This window comes from Chelonoidis abingdonii, chromosome 6, assembly GCF_003597395.2.
Source record: "Chelonoidis abingdonii isolate Lonesome George chromosome 6, CheloAbing_2.0, whole genome shotgun sequence".
NCBI lineage: Eukaryota > Metazoa > Chordata > Testudines > Testudinidae > Chelonoidis > Chelonoidis abingdonii.
In genome coordinates this window covers 28,796,366-28,816,365 of record NC_133774.1, presented here as the reverse complement: position 1 = coordinate 28,816,365, position 20,000 = coordinate 28,796,366, and the positions used below count along the sequence as shown (strand labels likewise).

The 20,000-nt window shown below is 39.9% G+C and overlaps 1 protein-coding gene across 1 annotated transcript in view; it reads left to right on the top strand.

Moving 5' to 3' along the window:
• Positions 1-20,000, top strand: part of RICTOR (RPTOR independent companion of MTOR complex 2) — a 194,734-nt gene that overhangs the window by 101,495 nt on the left and 73,239 nt on the right. Inside the window, exons 8-12 of the mRNA XM_075067463.1 lie at positions 2,480-2,606; positions 4,498-4,667; positions 6,054-6,121; positions 10,806-10,873; positions 18,884-18,966. Coding sequence (XP_074923564.1) covers positions 2,480-2,606; positions 4,498-4,667; positions 6,054-6,121; positions 10,806-10,873; positions 18,884-18,966 — 516 coding nt within the window. The remainder of the gene's footprint in view (positions 1-2,479; positions 2,607-4,497; positions 4,668-6,053; positions 6,122-10,805; positions 10,874-18,883; positions 18,967-20,000) is intronic.

Genomic DNA, 20,000 nt, shown 5'->3' with positions numbered 1-20,000 from the left:
TGGTCCCCGCACAAGTGATCGCCGATTGGTGCGGGGAAAGTGGAACAAAGGAATCTTTGGCAGAGGATTGGCGAGTACCTCTAGGAAAGTTTCCTAGAAATCTCTCTCTAGAATTCCCCTGAAATCTTGGTGTGCCTTAACACACTATTGTGCTGTACTGCTTAGCCGCAGAAGGATTTGTGGAGCACGCTCAAACACAGCTAGTCTTGTACATTTCTATCCCTTCACCCACTTCTTGAATATATAGAGCAAAGGACAGCTTTACCTCACATGACTGAGGAGCATCAACTCAAAAAGATCACTTATCAGGGCTCTCCTCTACTGCATCATGCACACCAGAGACAGACTGCTGCAACTGGCTTAGACCCCTCTAGTGTGGAAAAGAGGTCCTGACTTGCTGCGTCACTGGACAACCCTGATGTGTGCTCCACATTGTCTTCCAGCTCAGCCTCCTTGTCCACGACTTTGTTCTCAGGGTGAGTCCACTGCCCACTGCCTCCAGCTCCGTTTGAAGTATCCCCAGGGCTCGTGGAGGTAGGGTCACCGCGGAGGATGGTGTCCAGCTTCTGATAGAATCATCAGGTATATGGCACACCACTGGAGAAACGGTTTGCCTCGCTTGTATGCCTGCCTCAGCTCCTTTGTCTTCACATGGCACTGATGCATGTCCTATTCATAATCTGTATCTAACAAGCCATCTGACCATCGGTATCTAAGTTCCGATGGCTGCAGCGGAGCTGGGACTGCACAGCCTGTTGTCCCCACAGTGCCAGCAGATCCAGCAACTCGAGTGTGCTCAAAGCAGGAGTGTTTGCTGCATGGAGCCACCATGGTCAGCTAAGAAGATGCGATGTGAGCTATTCACATCCAGCAAACAGGAAGTGGAATTTCAGTAATTCCCATGCGTTTAAAGGGGGAGGGATGGATGCCTGTGTACCTAGTGCAGGACAGTGGAATTTGAGCCACTGACCAAAGTGGTCATGATGGGCATTGTGAGACACCTCCTGGAGGCTATTTAGAGTGATATAATCAAGCGTCGTGTCTACACTGACACTTAGTCAATATAACTTTGCTGCAAAAAACTCTACGCCTCTCATCGAGGTGATTTTATTTTGTTGGCAAAGCAGGAGTATTTTGTCAGTAGAAGAAGCATCGCAGTCCATTGGCCATCACTTACAGTCCTCAGCTTAAACCTCTCCAACACATCAGTGATCTACAACCCATCCTGGACCATGATCCCTCGCTTTCACGGACCTTGGGAGGCAGGCCAGTCCTCGCCCAGAGACAACCCGCCAACCTTAAGCATATTCTCACCAGTAACCACACACTACACCATAGCAACTCTAACTCAGGACCAATCCATGCAACAAACCTTGATGCCAACTCTGTCCACATATCTACACCAACACCACCATCACAGGACCTAACCAGATCAGCTTCAATGTCACCAGTTCATTCACCTGCACTAATGTTATATGCGTCGTCATGTGCCAGCAATGCCACTCCGATATGTACGTCGGCCAAACTGGACAGTCCCTGTGTAAAAGGATATATGGATACAAGTCAGATATTCGGAATGACAATATACAAAAACCTGTAGGAGAACACTTCCTGGCCACATATTAGCAAATTTTAAGGTAACCATCCTATAGCAAAAAAACTTCAGGACCAGACTTCGAAAAGAAACTGCTGAGCTTCAGTTCATTTGCAAATTTGACACCATCAGCTCAGGATTAAACAAAGACTGTGAACGGCTAGCCAGCTACAAAAGCAGTTTCCTCCCTTGGTGTTCACCCCTCAACTGCTAGAAGAGGGCCTCATCCTCCCTGATAGAACTAACCTCCTTATCTCCAGACTGATTCTTGCCTGCATATTTATACCTGCCTCTGGAAATTTCCACCACGTGTCTGACGAAGTGGGCATTCACCCACGAAAGCTTATGCTTCAATACATCTGTTAGTCTTTAAGGTGCCACAGGACTCTTTATTGCTTTTTACAGATCCAGAGTAACACGGCTACCCCTCTGAAACATTGCAGTTTGTACGCCTCCTCTGTTTTGTCAAAATAACTTGACTTTTGTCGAAAAAATTGTAGTGTAAACAAGTCCTAAGATACTACAGTACATACCCCTCTCTCCCTGTCAGTAAAGTTTAACAGAGGCTCCTGCAGAAGTTCTGAGTAGGCTAGTAATCGCTCTTACCCTTCCTGCTTTACCATTTGGAACAACCTCCCCTCCCGTTCTTTTAATGCCCATGTGCAGAAACTAAAAAAACAGGGAGAAATAAGACAGAAAAACAAAATGGTCAGCCAAGAAGCTCAAGAGCAGAAGGCAGTAGTCTTGAGGATTTGTGATATCAGCAGGTAATATAAGGGGCTATATGTTTGGCTATATCATATTATACACAGGATTCTGGGTGTGAGTGTGCATGTGGCAACCTAGAAATTGCTCATCCTTTTATGGTTTTTGTTCTTTTGGCAGATGATCACTGTGAATGCTTCCTTGTTCCCTAGCTCTATTACTAATTCATTGATAGCAGTTGGAAATGATGGCCTTCAGGAGAGAGACAGAATGGTTCGAGCTTGTATTGCCATTATCTGTGAACTAGGTGAGAATGTTGAAACAATTAACAAATTCAACACAAAGCATCAACTCATCAAATCTTTAAAGGATCCTTTCCTTTGTAGGCTTTTTCCCCAAGTAATTGAATATATAGTAGGGAATTTGTAAAGCAGATAATCATATTAAAGTGTGGGCTTTTTGTGAAAATGTCACAAATCTAGTGAATATTTTTAGTTGTCAAAAAAGTCAATTTAAAATCTAGTCTGTTTAAAAAACAAACAAACAAAGAAATTGACAGTTTTATCCTAGCCATGAGCTCTTTGCCATTTTTTGTGTTTTTTACAATTAGCCTTTGCTATTAAAAATAGTAATAATATTAAAAAAAAGTTTCCCCTATCTCAGCTGCTGTGTAAAAGACCCACACAAACTGGCAATAATAATTGAAACTGAAAATTACCTGGCACTGTCAAATGTGCAAATGAAACTGCAAAATGTTTTCTCAAGTACTTTTCAGTTATAGTAATGGTGATTGTTACATCTAATAATAATAGATGACAGTATTTTCAGAGAAAAGTGCAAGTATTTAAGCTGGCCATATCTTTTTAATGTGTTAATCCCCACATTTATTACTCAAGTTAATATGCATGGCAGTCAGATATTAAACTATAATATTTAATTTGCGTGAAAAGTTTTAAAATTGGTAATAATATTTAGAAATTTGCTGACAACAAAAAGTAAGTCTTTTCACAGAGATCATTTAGACAAGGGTAGGCAACCTATGGCGCGCATGCTAAAGGCGGCGCACAAACTGATTTTCAGTGGCATTCGCACTGCCTGGATCCTGACCACCGGTCCGGGGCGGGGTCTGCATTTTAATTTAATTTTAAATGAAGCTTCTTAAACATTTTAAAAACCTTATTTACTTTACATACACAATAGTTTAGTTATATATTATAGACTTATAGAAAGAGACCTTCTAAAAACATTAAAATGTATTACTGACACGCAAAACCTTAAATTAGAGTGAATAAATGAAGACTCGGCACACTACTTCTGAAAGGTTGCTGACCCTTGATTTGGACAATGTGACCTATGTTGCATCCACCATGCTTTCTAGAATTAGTGTAGAACAGTTTTATTGTGGTCATTACATGTTAACATCAACTGATGGGAAATAAGTGTAACTGTTGTTTTCAAGATTTAAATTTTAGATTTAAAAAAGTAGAAACTGTCCTGTTTTTGCTACATATACAACATCTATACTGCAGTGTAAATCCATTCTATTGCAAAAACACTGTACCTGTAGTGAAATTTCCATGTACTCTTGTGCGTGTTCATCTTTGTCAAGAATCACTGTGTAGTGACTGACTCTTGCCAATATTTATGATGATGAAATATTACAAAATGTCAGCAGCTGATGACTTAATTAAAAGCTCTTTATGACCACTACCATCTGATAGCATTCACAGGAAAGTTTATAAACAGCTCTTTGATAAATTAATCTCAAATATAATGAGTTGTACTCCTGATTTCTTGCTGCAAGTTTATAAATAATGCCACTATATATTCCAATGTTAGCCATAGTAAGCAAGATTCAAAGAGGCTTCAGCGATTTATATGGATAAGAATATCCAGGGTTTAAATAGTTAATTCTAACAGAGTATTGGAAGGGAGATAAAACTTTTTGATTAAGATTTAATCCAATCTCTAACTATTAGGGATTAGGATGAAACCTTCATGGGCAACCAATTACCCCACAGCTGCCTACTGTAGGGTTTCTTGCACTTTTCTCTGAAGCATCTGTGGGGTGGTCACTGTTGGGGACAAGGTACTGGACTAGATGGATCAAGGTTCTGATCCCATATGGCAGTTACTATATTGCTATATTTTTCCTTTAGTTTGAATTGTTCAATTGACATGTTTTTCTCCTATTTTAGCACTTCAGAATCCAGAGGTGGTAGCTCTTCGGGGTGGACTAAGTACCATCTTGAAAAATGTGATTGATTGTCAATTAAGCCGAATAAATGAGGCTCTCATAACTACAGTTTTGCACCTGCTTAATCATCCAAAGACTCGACAATATGTACGAGCAGATGTTGAATTAGAGGTAGTAATTTCGTTTTCTTTTCCAGTCTTAAATATGTTATTAAATTATATTTATTTTGAAATCCTGAAGAATGGGTAACTTGTCACATGCAAAATGCAGTACCATTTCAAAATAGGAAAAAAATGGAAGTGGACCACAGTATCTGGTGTAATTTATTGTATAGTAATTGAGGGCTTCATTCTGAGAATGAGCTCATCTCAAATCTGTAATCAGTTGTTCCAGCTTATAGGAAAAGAGCCGTTTGCTCTGTAATGAGAGAAATTGATACGTTTTTGAATTTACTTTACCACTTCAAAATATGTGCTAGTGCACATTTACTATATGAGCCTTCTGGTTTTGCTTCTATGGACAAGGAGAGGAATATACACCTCTACTCAGATAGAACTTGACCCAATATAACATGTATTCAGATACAATGCAGTAAAGCAGCGGGGAGCCCTGGGCCCTTTAAAGCGCCACTCGAGCCCCGCTGCTTTACCGTGTTATATCCAAATTCGTGTGGAGCCCCGAGCCCTTTAAATCCCCGCTGCCAGAGCTCTGGCGGTGATTTAAAGGGACCAGGGCTCCCCACAGCAGCTGGCAGCCAGGCTCGGGCGGTGATTTAAAGGGCCAGAGGCTCCAGCTGCTGTGGGGAGCCCTGGGACCTTTAAATCCCTACCCAAACCCCGCTGCTGGAGCTCCGGCAGTGATTTAAAGAGCCCGAGGCTCCCCACAGTGGCTGGAGCACTGGACCCTTTAAATCACCGCTAGGGAAGCCGGTCCAGTCTGGCACGGCGTACTGGACCAAACCTGATATAACGCAGTCTCACCTATAAGGCGGTGAGATTTTTTTGGCTCGCGTTACCTCAGGGTAGAGGTGTATTTAGCTGTACAAGAATAAATTGATAAATCAGATGCTGATTTATGTCATAAATGTTAATATAATTCAGTATCACTGAGTTTTGAAATGAGAATTAGGCAGATACTTCGTGCTCATGGATATAGCTGCTTATTCTGGCTTGACTAATGTGTCCTTTTTGTGAACACAGTGTAGAATTTACTACAACTCTCACTAGTAACTGAAAGCTGTCTCTGACAAGTGGGGAAACAGTGCCATGCAGGCTAATAATTTCTTCCTGAGAGTGGAGTGGCGTAAAAGCTTGTTTTGGTTATTTTGCTACTAATTAGTGACATGAATAATTAAATCAAAGTATTTTACTTTTCACTTCAAATTTTATTCTCTACTATAAAAGTCCATTTTAAGTGAAACACGTTATTTTAAAAACTTTAAATGGATAATTAAAAGCATAAATTGGACATAAATTGAGGGACTTCAGAGGTGGGGGTGGAGAAGGATCTTTAATTTGTCAGGAGAATACATTTACATGTGTATTTCTATCTTTTTAGCGAATTTTAGCTCCGTACACCGACTTTCACTACAGGCACAATCCGGACACAGCAGAAGGGCAGCTGAAGTAAGTACTAGTAGTATTTCTCGTGTCACAGGTTGTGGTAAAGTTGCACTATTATAACTGAACATTTTTTCCATGATAAGAGATTTAAACATACTATAATTCACAAAAGGAAAAGAATAAAGATCTGTAATTAGTGATTGTTTTATGCTAACCTTGGTAAAATTAAAAGTGTAAACTGTAGCTTGTTGAGTTACGTCGAATTTAAACACTAAAAACTAAATGAGCTATAAATGTAGTTCTCTTTAAATTATCAAAGACGTGAATTAGAAATGGAGTTGTAAACCTTGTGGTGTGAAGTAGAGAGTTTTGGTGTCAAGGAACATTGGAGCCCTTTCATGTCATTTTAGTAGTAGGCGAACCAGCCTTCCGAGTGACAGTCTAGTTAGGTTAGCCCAGGAGGGTATTATACTAACAATAAAAGTGAAGGGGCTTAACATAGTGCTAATGCTCAAGCATATAACCCTTGATGAAGGGACAAAAAGAAGAAAATTAATTACCTGTATATCAATGCTAGAAGCCTGAGAAATAAACAAAAGTTAAGTGCTCATTCTTCAAAAGAAACTGGTATTACTGAAACCTGGTAAAAAATCACATGAATAGAATGGTAAAATTTCTGCAAACACTCTGTTTTGGAGGGGTAGAGTTTGCAGAAATGACATTCTAAACCAGGTAGTGGTATCTTTGATGTAAATTAATTGTCAGCTCAGAAGCACAGGACCTGGAATGTTCTTGAGATCATTTTCTAAGCAATAAAGAGGGGGGTATTAGTAGAGGTCTATTGTAGACCATCACATCAGACTAGAAAACAGGAAAAACAGTTCCATAAGCTTATGTCTATAATATATAAACAGAGAAAAACTTCATTATCATGTAGGATTTCGGCCTTGAGGACATATGCTCAAGGTCTCATTCTGCCAGTAGTAAGCCATCTTTGGAGTTTATGGCCTCTCTATGCACAACATTCTGAATTATGGGTTGCTTCCTTGTCCCTGATGCAGGGTGACAGACCAATAGATTTGTCTGCATACAGAGGCTAGGCCATACCATATTAAAGTTCTTCAGAGTTTTCTGCCTCCATTCCTGGGCAGGGAGCAATATTGGACCAGGAGTGTAATAAGAAACTTATAGGTAAGATCTGTTTTTCCCTTCTAAATTATAGATATTTTCTAACCAAGTATTATATTTAACTTCAAGTAATTTAGTATTCGATGTCTTTTTGACATAAAACAATTGATTGCTCAACTAAAAACTAGTGGTTTCCTATGTGCCAGTAATCACAATCTGAGTACATTCTTTAGATGCAAACAGAATACCATCCAAAAATGTAACATATTTGACACTTTAAAATGTCAGTTTCCCAAAGCTGAAAAATGACAGCAAAATTGATTTGAAGGAAAAAATTTAATTGAGAAATGTTTAATAATGTTTGCTAGATAACTAAACCAGTACAATTTTGTAATCAGTTAAGAAGGCTATTTAGGATTAAAAAAACTAACAACCCTCAGAACATCCTGCCTAATAAGGGAAGTGAAAATAGTGACAAAAATGTAGTATATAAACATAGAAAAATGTTGACAGCAATAAATTATGAAATGCAGACAATTGAAAATGGAAGCTTAAGTAGTCAGTGAACAGCATATAGCCAGTAGAATTAAGGAAAAATTAGAATTTTAAAATTTTATTAAATTCAGGAAAAGAGTAAATCCTAGCAATGACATAGGTTCATTTCTACATGGAGAAGGTAGAATTTTCAGTTATGATACTGAAAAGGCAAAAGATTCAATAAATATTTGACTGTATTTGGAAAGAAGTTGGATGATGAATTCATATACACCTCTGCCCCGATATAACGCGGCCCGATATAACATGAATTCAGATAGAACACGGTAAAGCAGCGCTCGGGGCGGGGGGCGGGGCTGCGCACTTCAGCGGATCAAAGCAAGTTGTATATAACACGGTTTCACCTATAACGCAGTAAGATTTTTTTGGCTCCCGAGGACAGCGTTGTATCGGGGTAGAAGTATATTACTAATAAAGTAATAGTTTGTATTGAGCAGTAAGTTGTTCTTAAATAGCACCAATTAAAGTAAAGCATTGTTAAATCTGCAAGACTATTTAACTTGCACCCTACAGTTTACAAAAAAAATTGTCCAAGTAGTTCTCTGAACCACGGACGCTGAGGTTTTATTTTTTAAATAATTCGTGGAAAACTGAGGAAGTTCAACAGGACTGAGGTGGAAAAAAACTGTCATGCTCATATTGAAAAAATGTAAACTGGTCAACCTGGGCAACTGTTGGCCTGTTAGCGTGACGTTAATCCAGAACAGAATAATGGAATGACTGATATTGGATGCAATTAGTATAGAATTAAGAAATTGAAGCATAACTAATGTCAGTCAATATGGTTTTTTGGAAATAGATCTTGTCAAACTTGATATTGTTTTGTGGTGAGATTACAGGTTTGGTTGATAGAAGCTGACACTATATTTATTTATTTATAACATTTGAACCAGTACTGAACAATAGTCTGATTACAAAATTAATGCTATATAAAATCAATATAACACATATTAAAGGAAATAAAAACTGGCTAATATGCAGATCTCAAAGTAATTATTAATGGGGAATCATCAGATATGGGTATTCCTGGTGTGGTCCCGTAAGGCTCTGTTTTTGGCTCATTCCTATTCTGTGCCTGGAAGAAAATGTAAAATTGCTGGTAAAAATGTGCATATGACACAGACTGGGTAAGTAATGAGAACAGATAATTTGGTAAAATGGGTTCATTAAAACAACATGCCTTTTAATATCTAATGCAGAAACATACATTTAGGAACAAAATATAGAGTTCACATTTATTTAAAGGATTGTGAACTGCATCCTAGAACGCAATGTCTCTGAAAAGGACATAGATATCATGATGCATAAGTAACTGAACATATGTTGTCAGTACAATTCTGTGGCTAAGAAGGCTAATGAAATCCTTGGCTGTGCAAACACAGAAATATCACATAGCAATATAAAATGGAACTGACATCGCTTTGTATACTGGATATGTGAGGCTATTATTGGAATCCTAAGTGCAGTTCTGGTGTCCGTACTTAAGATGTTGGAAAAATTGGAAAGGGTTAAAAAAGAGCTACAAATCATTTGAAGTATGGAAAACCTGCCTTGCAGTAAGAGACAAGCTAAATAGACTGAGCTTATTAGAGAAGTTGGAGGCAACTTCCTCATGGTCTAGAAATAATTATATGGGCAGAGTATAACTGAGAGTAAAGGAGTCTTTAATATAATATAGTCAAATCAAGTTCCAGTGGCTGGATGTTGAAGCTAGACCCATTCAAATTATAAACAAAGTGCAAATTTTTACCAGTGAGCGTAATTACTCACTGTATCATTTTACCAGGGCTGTCACAGAGTCTCCTCACTTAATTTTTTTAAATCAAAATTGGATGGCTTTCTAGTAGATCGTCTAGCTCAGTCAGAAATTGTAGGCTTGATGCAGGAATTACTGTATAAAATTATGTGATATACATTATGTAGGTCAGACTGTAGACCCCTTTTGGCTTTAAAAATCTATGGGTATGATTGTATGTTATACTGCCAGAAAGTTAGTGGGGGTACAGCCCATGGTAGATGGGATGTTAGTGGCCTTATGATGTCTTTTGTGACTTCCTGATTCTGGGCTGTTCTGGAGGTTGGAGTGGCCCTAGCATAATTTTAGGCAGTGCTGCCCAAAATATTCACAGTGCTGTGCTCTGGCCCTACCTGGTGCCCTATATGTTGGGCCTCCCAAGAGATTGTGTATAAGGCTGCTATGGCACCATTACATAGTATGTGTGCTTGGGGAATTCTGTCCCAGCAGCTAAATGGCTTCATGATGACTTTATGCTGCTACAGCAGTGTACAGGGGTTGGTCTATGGCGAAGAATCCCTTTCTGTGAATCCGCATGGTTCTTTGTGTAGTTGACTGGGGAATATCTATAACATTTACTATTATAGTAACTTCTCTTGGCTTGATGTTCAAAAATGTCAAGCTGTATCCTTCTGAAAACGTTATGCCAATTGAAAAAAATCTACTATCCGAATGCTTATAAAGTTATGTGATTTCTTTATCAAATTATTGTGGGATTTTATTTAGGTCTTTTGGTGGTAGTGGTCTAAATCAGAACTTACATCTTCTCAGAAATATTTTTTTTCAACAGAAAAGGCCTGAATGTTTTATCTTAGGGGTTGTGCCCATCACAGTAGTATCAAAGTTCATTGTTAACCATAGTAAAGAATTTGACAAATAATGATGACACCTCTCTATGAATCACTTTCTAAATATTTTTAAAACCTGATCTTTTATCCCCTCCACTATCTTTAAAATTAAAAAATCTTGTTTATAATTGGCTTTTTCATTTTTAGTTTAGAGAATCATTCCATGGCTAGTAAAGTAACTCACTAGGGAGATTGGGTTATTTAACTTTACAAGAAAAAAAGTCATGGAATTAAAACTTTGATTCTATAATCTTTGTTATAAATATGGAACCTGAATTTTTTTACCGTGTCCCATTCCCCATCAAAAAGCCTCTAACAATTGTACTCTTGTTTGAAGTGGCTAGTAAACAAAGTACCACTCTAGGTTTAACAGCATTGTAATGGTAGTATATTTGTCTGGCATTTGTTGTTTTTATAACAGAGAGGACAGAGAGGCACGCTTCCTAGCTAGCAAAATGGGAATAGTGGCAGCATTTCGATCATGGGCAGGTAAGTGGTTTATTTTTTTCCCTCTCTTCCCCCTCTCCCCCATCCACTTAATCTACCTGCGCCCCATTTTGTTAGAGAAGGGAGTTTAAAGAGTGAAAGAATGGCTCATTTAAGTACAGAATCTGTTCCTATGCATCTACTTTGTATGTATTCATCAGTACCTTGTCTGCAATGATATTAATGTGTTTTTTGATGGGTCAAATCAGATGGGGTTCCACTCTGTGGTGTGCTCTGATTGTCATTCCTGATCAAGAGATGCCAATCTTGTTGCCAGTTTGGGAATTCCGTATCAGATATCTAGTTACTTTAGCAGTGTTTCCTGATATTCAGTGGATGGGGCTGATGATCACCATAGTCTAAAGTTTTATCTACACTGGAGAGCTGCCCTACTTGCTAACCAGTGCAAATGATAAAAGCAGCAGAGAATCCTGTGGCACCTTATAGACTAACAGACGTTTTGGAGCGTGAGCTTTCGTGGGTGAATACCCACTTCGTCAGACGCAGGTGCAAATGATGCCACTGTTTGTCTGCATTAAGAGTTTGCACCAATGTAGCCTCACCAATGACTGGCCACCGATTGCTGTAATTGGGGCAAATCCTTCAAATACCTTAGGTGATGTCTACGTTGGGGCTTTGCCCCAATTACAACAATCAGTAGCCAGTCATTGGGGAGGCTACAGTGGTGCAAACTCTTAATGCAGGCAGACGACTGATTAGAAACATCTAACAAGCCATTTCCATGGTTGCCTCTTGTAAACCTCCCTCACCCATGCACTGGGAGCTAAGCTTAAAAACCTGAAAGGCCCTTCAGAAGACTGAAGGAACAGTGGGCTTAGAATATGCCACTTCTCTTGACATTTTCTTTATTTGTCCCTTTTTGTGCCCCTTTGTTCCCCCCTCCCAATTCATTTAGTTTTTAAGGTGTACTTGTAAAGGATTTTTAAAAAGGGGTTGTGCCATCTTTTGCTGCTTTCATACACAAAGGTGGCTTTAGATGTTTTAAAACAAATAAAAAGGTAACTTTTTCCCTACTTGTGTTTTTCATCTTTATAAATATCAGGAATGTAGAATTGGAAGGGGTCAGAAGTGCATATTGTGAGCTGTGGTGTTGAGGGTCTTTAGATAAAACCTTCTTCTATCTAAAAAATTAGTTACTGAAGTAAGTCTTTTGAAGTATTTATAGAAGTAGATACATTTAATTTTTAAAGTTTGTCTAAAAATCCCTTCCTTTCTCTCTTGCTTAACTTTCACTTTTAGCTTTTGTGATGTCACCATTTCAGTAGTTTTCTAGTCACCCATAGTCTTCCAGTCTCAAATGGAAAATACCTTTTTAAAACAAACTTCAGGCTTTTTTGTACATCAAAGAATTGAAAAAGGTCAGAAGCCCAAATTTTTGTTCTTTGAAGATTGCATTTATGACAGAGCATGCATATTTTTGGTAGTCATTGACTTGTCCTGTTGGGCTGTTCCATGCCTAATTCCTCTGTTAGGTTATTATAATACAGTGATAACTTAAGGGTGCTTCTACTTTCTAACATGATAAACACATCCTGTGATAGTGTATTCTTCTTCAAGTTATGTCCACATAGGTGCTTCACTTCAAGTGCCTTACCTGGAGATTTTCCAATAGCAGTGTTCATTTGGCCTGCTCATGTATGGCTATATGGAGCATGGGGAGTGGGATAGATCAGTGGTATGAGCATTGGCCTGCTAAACCTAGGGTCAAGAGTTCAGTTCTTGAGGGGGCCATTTAGAGAACTGGAGTTAAAAAACAAACAAACTGGGGATTTGTTGGGCTTTGAGTAGTAGGTTGGACTAGATGATCTCCTGAGGTCCCTTCCAACCCTGATAGTCTATGATTCTATAACTGCATGAGTGAATTGCCTCAAGTTCTCCTGAGACTGAGGCCTAGCTTGTCTGCCTTGAGCATGCTTCAGCTAACTGTTTGTTTATAGTTTAGTATTAGGTGGTAGTTAGTAGATGCATAATGAGAGGATTAACTTTATTTTGCTTCCTCCCCCTGGAGAACCTTACTCTCCTGACAGGGCATGCCCAGCGCTCTATGATGCAAAAGTTGCCTCTGTTGTCAAAAGGTTAGTGACAGCTTCTCTAAATATGTTTCCTGCCTGGGACAGGAGCACATATCCCAGATGTGTAACTTCTGCCTGGCCCTTAAATCCAGAGCAAGGAAGAACCATGAGACCAAATTGAGGCTGCTGAAGCGCCCCCTTTTATCTGCTTCAGAATCAGGTTAGGAGACCCTCCCTGAACATCTGTGTCTAGGCAGATGCAGTACCCAACTGACTTTGGTGCAGATCTCCCCTAAGAAAGGGAAATAATATATGGAGATATACCTATCTCATAGAACTGGAAGGGACCCTGAAAGGTCATCAAGTGTAGCCCCCTGCCTTCACTAGCAGGACCAGGACTGATTTTGCCCCAGATCCCTAAGTGGCCCTCTCAAGAACTGAACTCACAGCCCTGGGTTTAGCAGGCCAATGCTCAAACCACTGGGCTATCGTTCCCCCTGACTCTTGAGACCCCAGTGATGGTTCCCAGAAGAGGAGCTCTTCCTCTCATCGTAAGCAGGCTGCTCCCCAAAACTTTGGTCCTCCTGCTAAGTCTATGGTATCAGAAGCCTCGACATCTTAGTTCAGTCCCTTAGAGTCGAAAGACTCCTTCTCCAGTACTGGCAAGTCCCTGAGCTCTAAGGGGAAGCTGCTCTGACAGAACCCCAGTACCATCTACAAAGTACAAGGAGGACAAGGACAAGCAATCCTGCAGACTGGTACCATCAAGTACATCTCTGTCATTGATACCTCTCCAATTGGGACCCTCTGTACCATGCAAACCAAAGCATCAGACATTATCGAATCCTACTTTGTTATGCTTTAAATTTATGATACTCTCTGCTTCAATTGCCAAGCATGCTACCACATCAGCTCCACTTGGTAGCACAGGAATTTAGATACCCAAAAGACTTATCAGTGGCAGATGAACCAGAATCTCCACGGCTCATGGGTACTAAATGCCTCTCAGTACTGAGACCCTGGTCTCTGTACTACTGTCACTCTCTGGTACTGCCAGGCTTTCCACCCTTTTCTGCTGGTGCCCCCATACCCATTGGAGGATATCAAGAAGGTAAGCGAGACCTCTGTTCCATGTCACTGCAGGGTTCTCATACCCATCCATACAGAAACCAGTCCTTTGACACCCCAGGGAAGACCTTTGGTGCACAACACCAAAGGTGGTCACCAGCCCTGGATACCACCCCCTATCCTATATGGGGCCCCCGCAATGGCCTTACTAGAATCCCTGGGCTGCATACCAACAGCAATTTGCCAGACCACCAGCTCCGATGAATTGGGTGGCTAGAGATGCTCAGTTGTCTCCTTAATTGGGACGCCAACTCAAGGAGATGTTTGAGGAAAAGGAGGCTAGGGCAGATAAAGAAGCCATCTCTCAAACTCCTATCTCATCTTCTCCAGCTGATGTGATCATGCCTCCACCACTATCCATGACGAATGATTTCCAGCAAGTTCAAGACCTTATAAAGGGAGTAGCTGATGATCTTCAAATACCACTTGAGGAAATCAAGGATTTGCAGCACAAATTGCTTGACATTTTACAATCAGCAACACCCACTGGAGTTACATTACTCTTTAATGAGGCACTTCTGGACCCAGAAGAAAACTGTTTGGGAACACCTGCATTTGTTCGACCAACTTGCAAATGGGTGGATACAAAAATATTATGTCCCCTCCAAGAACTCTAATCACTTACGTTCCTCGGGAGGTGATATTAGGCTTCCCATACTGTGATGACTTGTTGTTCAAGGGCTGATTTTACAAAGCAGTACTGTTATCCAGTCAGATGGTCCTTTCTTTTTGGGGGGGGACTGGGTCTTTAGCTCAGTATAAGAAAATCCACCTTACCCCGCAGACAGAGAACTCTGTTCTTAGGGATGTACTTGGGTTCGTTGACAGCCAGGGCCTACCTTCCCATGGACAGATTCATAACTTTTTCAGATCTAGTCAGGACCATTCCCAGGGAATCCTCTAACCTCAGTAAGGAATTGTCTGAAGCTCTTAGGTCTTATGGCATCTTACACCTTCATGACCAGTCATGGCAAGACTATGCTTCCATTGTTTCCAGGGCTGGCCAGGGGCAAATGGGGCAATTTTCCCCAGACCCCCATGAGAATATAGTATTCTATAATATTGCAACTTTTTTTTATGGAAGGGGCCCCTGAAATTGCTTTGCCCCAGGCCCCCTGAATCCTCTGGGCAGCCCTGGGGCAGGCTCAGAACGATCTGCTCACCAAACACAGACAGTCTGTACAAGCGAGTTTGGACAGTGCTTCCCCTTCATGTAAAGAATTCCTTAGACTTGTGGAAAAATCAACTCGTCAGTGCAGGTGTTTGTTTCATTTGCCCAATTACAATGTCTGTACAGCTCAGGGCAGATGGTCACATCAGGAAACCTCCACATTAACCTGGTAGAACTCGGGGTACTGAGGAAGGTTGCCTTCATGTCCTATCCCTCATCAGGGCAAATCAATCAGGATCATGATGGACAATGTGGCCTACATATTCTGTATTAACACTGTGCACTCGAAGCTGCAAAATTGTGGAACTGGTGTGTAGGCCATCAGAGCCAAATTTCCACACTCTCTCTGTGGTGGTCAGAACACCTCAGCTTATACTCTCAACAGGCATTTCTCCAGATCTAGGAATGGAAACTGGATTCTCAAATTCTCTGTTATAATCCAATGTTGTGGACTTCCAGAGGTGGACCTCTTTTGCTACCTCCAGGAACAGGAAGTGTTGTCTGTTCTGCTCAAGAGGAGATCTAGGCCATTACTCTCTGGGAAACACGTTTCTCCTCCCTTGGACAAAGGGACTATTCTGTGTGCTTCCTCCAACACTGCTAATATTGAAAGCTATGAGCAAGATCAGGCAGGACAAAGCCAGGGTATCCTTATAGTATCAGTCTGGCCAAGACAAGCTTGGAATCCTTATCTGCTTCACGTATGCATCCATGTGGTGATCAAGCTCCCAATCATTCCTCATCTTCTCTCTCAAGACGCAGGCCACTTAATTCACCACAGCCTAGGTGTCCTCTTCTTCAGGGCATGGCTCCTCAGTGGTTCACGGTGTTAGAATCTACCTGCTCTATGGTAGTATAACAAGTGTTATTGAACAGTAGTAGGGTGTCAACCCAGATGACCTGTGGAAGAGATTCAGCCATTGGTGCCAGCACCACTGACCTGTGTCTGAATCCTTGTCACTCTCAGCTATCCTGGATTACCTGTTGGACCTAAAGAAATCAGGATTATCAGTTAGCTCCATTAAGGTTCTTTTGGCTGCAATATTGGCTTTTCATCCTCCAACAGAATCCTCTATATTTGCCCACTGTTGCTTGGTCTTCATGGTGTGTTAAGAGTTTGTGGAACCTCTACCCCTAAGTTAAGGACCACACTCCAACTTGGGACTTCAACTTCATACTTCGATATCTCATAAGATCTCCATTTGAAGAAAGGGCAACCTGTTCTTTGCTTCACTTATCCATGAAGATGGCCATCTTTTAGTAGCTATTATGTTGGCTTTGCACGGACAAGTTTCTTTACATCCACAACCTAAATTCTTACCTTTTATTGGACTTTTATCTTAACCAGTTCAGTCATCTACCAGTGTTTTTTCCAAAACCACATAAGTCTCAATAGATGCCTTTACATACATTAGATGGGCATTGGCCTTCTATCTAGATAGGACCAAGCAATTCTGGAAGTATTTAGATTTAGTTTCCATCACAAACAAATCCGAGGAGTCCACCATCTCTACACATAGACTATCGAGGTGGATCTCTGGGTGTATTGTCACTTGTTACGATGCAGCTGATCCTCTCACCCTCCCCCAAAGGATTATAGCACATTCTATCCGATCATGAGCAATATGCCTGGCATCACTCAAGGATGTTGCAGTATCTGAGATGTGTAAGGCCACTGTGTGGTCTTCAGTAAATATATTTCCTAAGCACTATGCCTTGATCCATTCCTCCAGTTCAGATACAACTCTTGGTAATACGGTCCTATCCAGTTCTGGACTCAATTACTGGATACTACTCGAGAGTCGTCTGAAGTGAATGCCTCAAAGGGACACTACCCAAAGAAGAAGAGGTTATTCATCCTGTGCAGTAACCGTGTTTCTTTGAAATGAGACCCTATGGGTGCTCCATTACCCACTCTCCTTCTCCAGTGCTTCAGACAGTTCTCTGTGGGACATTCAGATGGAGAAGGAACTGAGGGCGGTTCACCTCTACAGCCCTATAAAGCCTTTGCATGTGGTACGAGGACGTGTAGGACACATGTACAATCTGAATGGATACTGCTAATGGAAAATCTCCCATCACGAGCTCACGAGGCACATGCAGACCTGAAGTGGAGCATCAATAGGGGAACACATATTGCAGAACACAGTTAGTACAGGGTAACTGTTTGTTGTTATTTATTTGTATTAGGTCGTACCGGGGAGCTCCAGTAATAGACCATAAACTCATAGGCACTGTACAAATACCTAATAAGAATGCAGTCAGTGCTCCAAAGACAACAAGTGGATACAGACAGATGGAGAACAAGAAGGAAACAATGAGACAATACAATCTAGCATGATAAGTTCAGTGGTTACAGTTCACTAGCCGCCTAGCCATTGTCAAGTTTTTTTGTACGCATCGCGACAAACAGTTTTATGAATGGATTTGAAGGATAAAGCCACGGCTTTGTGGATGTTTACGAGAGCTCTTCCCAAGCATCGGAGCAGTAAGGAAGAAAGCACAAAAGTTCTTGTTTGAAAGTTTAACAAGTGGGCAAGGAAGGTTGGCATCATTGGTTGAGCAGAGGCAGGAAAATTCTCAGTAGTATATGAGAGAAGGAGGATAGCATGGGAATAGGCTGTGAAGGTCTTAAGAGTGAAAATAAGTACTGGTAGTTTGGATATGATGGAGAAAAGAGATCCAGAGGCAATGTGTAAAAGTGAGGGGTGACAAGGTAAAAAAGATGAGCTAGGAAAGTTATATTTGCAGCAGCATTTTGAATGGACGTAAATGTAATCTTGCCCTATTAAAAGCAAGTAAAGTCAGGCCAAACGTCAGGGAGTTCATTAAGATTAAGGTGCAATTTTACATCATAAATGTGAAGCCCTTTTAATTCTGAAATATTTTTAAACATGCAAATTTTACTTAAGGAAAACTACAGAAATCTATATAGGTTTTGTCGAACTGCTGAAGGTAAATTTTTAAACCAAGGGGACAGAAAATCCTTTGATATGTCCTTTTTTACTGTTTGTCCCACTTAGTCCCCCCACTTTTCCCTCTTGTTTGCTAACCTGATCCCCTTCTCTTTATAAGTGCTGTGGTGTTTTGGTTTATATTCCTTGCATTATTACATCTCCTCTTCATAAAAAGGTATTTGTAATAGCAGTAAGTAGAACTTAAAAACAAATTAATTGAGAGGGATTGTCTGGGATAAGATAGCAGTGCACTTGTCTTCAGAATAACTTTTAGAAAGGAAAAGAGAAATCGGAGAAACAAATACAAAAATAAAGTTTGACAACCTCATTTTCTTTGCTTTGTATTGCCTTTCCTTCCTTTTAAAATTAATTTACAGCTAAAGCTCAGGCTTATTGCTTGCAAACAAATTGAAATTTTTGTGTACAAGAGGCAGAGCAATCAGGATTACATTTTAATTTAATAATTACCCAATTATCAGAGTAAGAATACAAGGAGCTGCGTAGGGACCATAGTTATTGAGAAATAACTAGTGAATATGCAAAGCACACATGGCCCGTTGCTGGGGATTGTATAACTAGAGGGAAAACTGCAGTTATGATTTAGTAATTGTGCATAATACTGTGAGACAATTGTTTAATTATAATTTTTTAGTATTTTGAACAGTTTTTTAAAGCATTTGTTGCGTGATTATGAGACACTAATTATACATTTTGTGTTTTCTAGGTATTATCAGTTTATGCAAGCCTGGCAACTCTGGTATCCAGTCTCTTATTGGGGTACTTTGTATACCAAATATGGAAATACGGGTAGGCAATAAATCAGATAATTACAGAGGGGAATGGTATTCTAAAACTGTGTGCACTTCTAGGAGGTACTTTGTGTGCTTCTTGTGTATTTTTAACACTTTATTTTAACATTTAATGGTGGGAAGATTGGCCGAGCGATTAGGTTGCCTGCTTAGGGCCTGAAAGAGCTGGATTCAAGTCCGCCACGGATTTCCTATGTGATCTTGGATAGATCACTTAGCCTCTCTGTATCTCAATTCCTCTTCTGTAAAATGAAGAAAATAGCAGTATCCTGCTTCACAAGAGTGTTGTGGGGATAAATACAAGAAAGATCATGTGGCAGTCGTATACTACAGTAAACAGGGCCTTATAAAGAGACTTGGAAGGATTAGATTTTATTTGTAAATGTCGGTAAACCGATTTTTACTGTACACATATGCCATCCAAAAATATTACATCAATGTTAAAATTTACAGATAGGCAAAGTAAGAAAAATGCCGCTTGAAAACGTATTAGAGTTTGATTTAAAGATATTTACTTTGCATATTTTGACATGTGATGGTGACAGTTTGTGTTTTAAGGGTTAAAAAGCTTTAACTTTTTGAATCTCAGTGTTTCTCATTAATAATTCAGACCTCCCATGATTTCCCACCACTGTGAAAATTAAAATTTATGAAAGAAAAAAAATCTTAAAACCCATAATTTCATGCAATGATGAAAGTTTATATCCGTAAAGATCTAAAACAAGCTTAAAAATAAACATTGATATCAGTTGAAATTATAAAATATAAAAATTGAATACTGCTAAGTTTTCTTTAAAATACCTAAGAGCAATAGATACAGTAAACAGAAGAGTGAAATAAGTTTTATTTGCACTACTATATGTTACGCCTATGTATATCAAGATTCCATTATATGGACTTACACTGTGATTGATTGGAGCTGAAAAGAACTTTCTGAAATTGACACAATTTTTGATGCAGGAATTGTCCATGATCCTGGCAAGAATGAGAAGGAAGCCAAAGTGCAATAGCCTCCAGCAAAAGTTTAAAAAA